This window comes from Ursus arctos, unplaced genomic scaffold (genome assembly GCF_023065955.2).
Source record: "Ursus arctos isolate Adak ecotype North America unplaced genomic scaffold, UrsArc2.0 scaffold_26, whole genome shotgun sequence".
In the NCBI taxonomy this organism is placed as follows: domain Eukaryota; kingdom Metazoa; phylum Chordata; class Mammalia; order Carnivora; family Ursidae; genus Ursus; species Ursus arctos.
This window is the reverse complement of record NW_026622941.1, coordinates 40,545,134-40,551,700: the sequence shown is the minus strand read 5'-3', so window position 1 is coordinate 40,551,700 and position 6,567 is coordinate 40,545,134. Positions and strand designations below refer to the sequence as shown.

At 43.1% G+C, this 6,567-nt stretch overlaps 1 protein-coding gene across 2 annotated transcripts in view; it reads left to right on the top strand.

Moving 5' to 3' along the window:
• The first annotated feature begins 387 nt into the window (after window positions 1-387).
• The window catches only part of LIMA1 (LIM domain and actin binding 1), a 56,507-nt gene continuing 50,327 nt past the window's right edge, over window positions 388-6,567 (top strand). For both annotated transcript variants that reach the window (XM_026501899.4, XM_026501898.4), the window contains exon 1: window positions 388-523. In XM_026501899.4, the coding sequence (XP_026357684.2) occupies window positions 405-523 (119 nt within the window). In that variant the 5' untranslated portion in view covers window positions 388-404. The remainder of the gene's footprint in view (window positions 524-6,567) is intronic.

The window sequence follows — 6,567 nt, the reverse complement described above, 5'->3', positions numbered from 1 at the left end:
AATTTGGACCTGAATCTACAGAGATGCCAGTTGTACTTCCCCTGGGATGTAACTCAGAAGAGTGGAATATTTCACTCCAAATGTGACTTTGGAACAGATTTAAGTTCAGGGGAAGGCCAACTGATGTTTGTACAGTGAGGTCAGTCATAAAATGATGGAACTGGAAGGGACCTTAGAGATCATCTGGTCTAACCTTCTCATTTTACAGGAAACTACAACTCAGCTATTGAATCATTTGACCAAGTTTACAGTTTCTGAGAGAACCATAGAGGAGTGTGGTTCTGCCGGTCTAGGGCTTTCTACTCTCTCTTCGCACAGCACTGCCAGTCCTTGGATGCTGGAGAATCCTCTTCTGTGTCTGATATTCTGACTTTCTTTACTCCATAGGTATATCTGTAGACAAGATGGAATCAGCTCCATTTAATAGACGGCAGTGGACTTCAGTATCGTTGAGGGTAACTGCCAAAGAACTTTCTCTTGTCAACAAGAACAAATCATCGGCTATTGTAGAAATATTCTCCAAGTAAGTACTGATCCTGGTCCAAAAGGACCATCTGTCTTGAGCAAACATTACCACCTGTCAGGGGAATCAGTAAAGGAAGTACATGGTGTAAAATGGCTTTATTGAGCACCTTCTGAAATTGAAGCACCATATGAGGTGCTTAAGGAGAAGGATGATAATAATCAGGAGACACATTCTCTATCCTGGAATTTTTTTTTTTTTTAGCTGGGAATAGAAAAAGTTACAAACACAAAAGTTAATTATAAAACACGTAATTCTTACTCAAAGTGTCAGCACATCCAAGATGAGTGGGAGTAAGGACCAGAAACAGAATAAGAGAGAGAAAGTGACCATCATGGGCAGAAGCTAGTTAGGAAGGCTTTCCAGAGGTGAGATGAGTTTTGAGGCAAGTTTTGATTTAGTTGAAGGGAGTGTTAGGTATACTCTGTATCTGCATTATCCAATATAGTAACCACTGCATATGTACCGACTTAAATTTAAGTTAATTAAATTTAAATAATATTTAAAATTCAGTTCATCAGCTGCACGAGCCACATTTCAAGGGTCCACTAGCTACATGTAGTTGGTGGCTACCATATTGGAGATCACAGAAACATTTCACCATTGCGTAACATTCTGTTGAGCAGTGCAAACTGGGCAAACTATGGCCTGCTGGCTGCCTGTTTTAGTAAATAAAGGTTTATTGAAACATGGCCATATCCATTTGTGCATTGTCTATGGCTGCTTTCATGCTACAGTAGCAGAGACCATATAGCCTCGAAGTCTAAAATATTTATTATCTGATCCTTTAAGAGAAGGTTTGCTGACTCCCTGCTTGGACCATGAGTTCTTTGATATGAGGGTCCCTTTCTTGCTTAATTTATATGCCTAGCACATGTATAGCTCGGTGACTGGAACGTAGTAGGCACTCAACAGATGTAAGAGGGATACTATATGTAAATAATATGACCAGGGATGGCAAACACATTGGCTTCACTCAAATAGAGATGCCATACTGGGAGGGGCTTAGGACAGGTGGTAGGTTTACCTCACGAATAGAGTTTGTTAATTAATAGGAAGCTCTTATACACTGAAGAGAAGAAAGATGGTCAAGATTTGAAGAAGATGATTCTGGGAACTGTATCTAGGATACAGCTAAATACCGATAGGACGCTTCTGTAATCTGCAATGTCCCCTTTTCTTCAGTGCCAAATGCATCACACACTTGTTTTCTGTGGAAAACATTGCCCTTCCAAACTGCTGGCCTTGGTTACTGCTTAAGGTAGCGTGAAGGTGGAGAGAAACTACGTAGCCCTTTTACCTTCCACATTATACATTTTATATTATTGTAATTTTATAACAAACATGTATTGTTCTTATCAAAACAAGAAAATCAATAGAGATTTCAGAAAAAAAGGGATAGAGATCTGGAAAGCTCTTAAGATTTAATCCCTGACCTCAAGGAAATTAATGGTATAGGTTAGTATAATTTACATAGTAGATGAAGTCCCCTAACTTCCTTCATCTTAAGAATCACATGGGGTGCCTGTTAATAATATGGTGTTCCAGTTATCTGTTGTTGCCTAGGGGGAAAAAAATCCCCCAAATTTAGTGGCTTGAAATACTAACATTTATTTTGCTTGCGAGTCTCCAGTTTGGGGCGGGCTTGCCTCCACTTGCCTTAGCATAAGCCAGGGTGGCTCAAATACAGGGCCCATAGTCATCTAAAGGCTCACTCACTGACAGTTCGGGTTGTTGCTGCTGGCAGTCAGCTGGGATCTCAGCTAGAGCCCTGGTCAGAGTACCTACACGTGGCTTTTCCATGTGGCTGCTTGGCTTAGTTGGCTGGGTTCCAAAGGCAAGCATCCAGAGATAGAGGAGGGAGGAAACAAAGGAAGAAGGGGGTCAGGTTCAGGGGTTGTGTGGCCTTTTATGACCTAGCCTCAGAAGTTATATAGAATCACTTTTGCCACATTGTCTTCATTGGAAACCAGTCCCTAAGGCTGGCCCATTTTCAGAGGGAGGGGAATTTGACTGTACTTCTTTTTTTTCCTTAAAGATTTTATTTATTCATTTGAGAGGGAGAAAGGCAGAGAGAGCACAAGCAGGGGGAGAGGCAGAGGGAGAGGGAGAAGCAGACTCCCAATGAGCTGGGAGCCTGACACGGGTCTCGATCCCAGGACCCTGGGATCACGAGCTGAGCTGAAGGCAGACGCTTAACCGACTGAGCTGCGCAGGTGCCCCTGACTGTACTTTTTAATGGGAGAAATGTCAATGATTTTTTTGGACATGTTTTAAAAACCATCCTATATGGCTTCCCTTGCCCCTCCCCTAAAGATTCTGTTCTGTGTTAGAACAATGCAAGATGTAATTTTAGAAACCATTTCTTCTTTTCTAGAGTACTCCATCCAGCATTCTGGGGCATTATCAGATATTTTGTTCAGGTAGTACTGTGGTCTTACCTAGCAAGGTCTGGCAACCTAAGATTACGAAAGAAGTTTTATAAATACACACACTCACTCACACTAACAAAGAGCCATTATGTAGGTGACTAACACGAAGACATTTCATAGGCAAATTGCAGTCTTAACTGTCTAGCAGCATGTCAGCTTTACAGTCAGATGCATCTTCAGTCTGACGGCTTCCCAGCACTTCCACAGCTGTCCCGGTGAGGCCGAGCTGCCTCCATCTCCCCTTAGTTTTCTGCACTAGCTCCCTCCGTGGCCTCACTACTTCCACTTCTGCTGCTATACAGTTAATTACCCACACTACAGACAAGGTGACCTTCAAGAATGTAAAACAGATCATGTCCATCATTTTTCAAACCTCTCTAGTGGCTGTTCTAATTGACAATAAAAGGAAAGTCCTTGTACTAATCTAACTGGGGAAAAAAAAAAAGATTCTGATTCCATGTATCTGGGATGGGGCCTAGGAATTTGTGTTTTCAGCAAGTATCCCAGGTGAATTTTACCTTCAGGGAAGTTTAGTTTACCTTCTGTGGAAGAGATGGACTTGTGAATTCACAGCGGTGAACTTGAACATAAAGCAGAATGAGTTCGGTTTATGATAGGTTCCACCAGAGGACTGTGGAAACTGACCATGAACAAAGGGAATAGGAAAGCAAGCAGTCCGGCATGGAGAAATACAAAAGGGAGAAGCAACTGGTACAGTTCAGTTTGGGCCAGGTGATAGAAGGCCTTGAATGCCATTCCTAAGTTTAGGATTTAGTTAGATGAACAACAGGAACAGTTGAAGGTTTCCATGCAGAGAATGACATGGTCAGACTTGTATTTTAGAAAGATGTTTCTGGCAACGATGTAAAAGGTATACTGGCAAGGTGAGAGATTGATAGCATAGAGACAAGCAGTAAGGCTCTCTTGAGAACCCAAGTGAAAGCTCTTGAGGGTGGAGGGCAGCAGGGGTGGAAAGGAAGACAAGGAATTGAGACATTGTTGGGATGTGATTAATGGGACTTGGAAACTCCCTGTTCTGCAGAGAGACTTCTCCACATTCTTACCCTTTTCACCCTGGCTAGCCCCACCTCTCTTTAGCTGAACTTGGCTCTCCCTCCACTTGCATTCTGTCTCTGAGCAGTGGCTGCTTGCTCTTTCTGCATATGCTTCCCTGAAATATCCTGGGGCCAGGAGTCTAGGTTGCTGCTCTCCTGCATCTATCCTACTGGTTCCCATCCATTGTGTTTCACTCCTTGTTCTGAAGTTCTAAGCCTGTGCTTTGAGGCTCACGTCTAACTAGACTCTTTTTATCCTCCCCTTCATTGCAGTGGTGTGCCAGCCGCCTGGCCAAACTCCTCACCTTCACTGGGGACGCTAGCTTCCAGCTTCATTCTAGTCTCCGTGTCTCTCAGCGAGGGTGCTCTGGGCATTTTCGAGGAGATAGACCTTCCTTTTGCCAGATGTTCATCATCTTGCCTTCCTCCAAACGTACCCCATGACGTTGTGCCATCCAAAAAAGAAAAATGGGGCGGAAGGGAAACCCCAATGAGATTCCCTCGCACATTTCCAAATGTCCCCCAGGGCCAGTAGGACCCCCAGTGAAGAATCGCTGGTCCACTGGAACTGTTTCATACTCTGGACTCTTAATTTCTTGATCTTCCCTACTTCTTCAACCTGCACATTGTGTCCTGTGGCCTTGAATCCGGTCCCAGCCTTATTGTCACAGAGAATCCATCTCTGGAACGTGCATTTGGAATACCCTGTCTGACTGCAGCCTCCTATCCTAATACTGTTCTACTCTTTTATTCTCACCGATGCTGCTCTTGGGCCAAAACAGAACACTGAGGCCCTGGATGTTAGTCTCCTTCCTGGCTTCACTTCCCTCCCTGCCTTCCTCGGTTGGTCACCTCAGTGCAACTCTCCCCCCTTCCTCAGTTCTCTTCCCACCCTTTTATTCTGTAATCTTCCCCCCACACCCCAGCCAGTTCTCAAAATAGAGGAATTGGGTCTTGTAGCACTGATGAGAATTAGAAAGTTGGAAAAAGCAGTTCATCTCAGGGGCCATCTTAATCTTACAGAGAGAAAGTACAAAGTGATCTTAGAGGTCACCTTCTCATAGCATAGCAGGGTGACTGTCTTTTCTCCACGAAGGTTATAAGGGCAAATGACAGCTATCCAAAACTAAGTTCCAAACCCATTAACAGAATCAGTGTGCCAGGCACCATGCTAGATTCTTAATAGAAACAGATACTATTTCTAATCCTAAGAAAAACTGTATGAGGGAGCGACCTTAGGCCTGTTTTATAGCTGAGAACACTGTGAATAGTTGGATTTCTTTCTGTCTAGGATTTTTCATCTGATTCTTGTATTCTAATGCATTGAATAGATCTTGAGGAATGAGTAGAATCGTATTTGGTAGGCTGAGAGCATGGAGGCGACACTGCAGAGAACCACGGGAGGTAGAAAGCACAGAAGTGCTACAGGGTGTCATGTGCACTTAGGACGGTAAAAACCAGAGACTTGGCCTGGACCTCTTCTCTGTTTCATGCTCAGTGGAGACCCTGAATCAACATTGCTGATCTTGCTTACAGCTTTTAGGGTTCACTCACCGTAGGTTCCTAAAGCAGATTGCAAGACTGGGTTCCGCAAAGCAAATACTAATTTCGACTTCCAATACCTGGTGATCTGATTTTCCCTTATTTTCAAACACTCCCTATTACGGGTTGTTGAGTTAGTAAATCCTGCACAAGCCTAGTTAAGAGACTAAAGGAAACCTTAAGAAGTTTCTGATCAGAGAGAAATGTAAAAGTGGTGTTTGGGGGAAGCTTAATCTGGCTCATGTTTGTAGAATTAGCTGGGCTTTACTTTCTAATTGTTAGCACATTTTACGTTTCTTTGTACGTAAGAGTAATTTTTCTAGCATCAGAGCTTGCGTCTCATGAGTTCTTTATAGCTCCAGACTTATTTCTTTTACTGAACCTCTATACTATATAAATTATTAAATTTGAGGTAAGAAAGGCCCTATTGATGGGTCCATTTAAATGGCTAGCTCTGGTTTTACTCACCATTGACTTCAGCATGAAATAATCCTTTGCTTGATGAAAAGGTTACTCTTCTGCTGGAGTTTGGTTTCTTTGCAGAAGACTCCTCTTTGACTCTTATATTTTTGGAAGTAAAGGGAATCTAGCTCAGTGGTTTTCAACCTATCTTAATTGAGTTCTTCAGAGAAACCTCAGGGGCCCGTTCTGGGAAGATGGGAAGATCTGAAGGGCCAAGCCTCAGACCTTCCACACTAGCCGTCCTGCTTTGATCCCTTTTATATGTTAGGTTCTAAATCAGATACCATTTGAAGAGAGGATTCTGCAGTGAAAAGAGTTTTAAAACCACTGATCTGGCTAACCTTTGCCCCATTCCTCTGACAGACAAGGAACTTGATATCCAGCAATTATGACTGAAGTTCACCCCCCAAGATAATGGCAAAGCTGAATTCAGCACACAGATCCCTGCCCCCCATCATCCTTCCCCCATGTCACAGTTCCTCCCGCTCTTGTTATAACTTTCCCCGTAACATAGTCTGAAGAAAGAACATGGTTTATATTTAGTTTTCTCTGA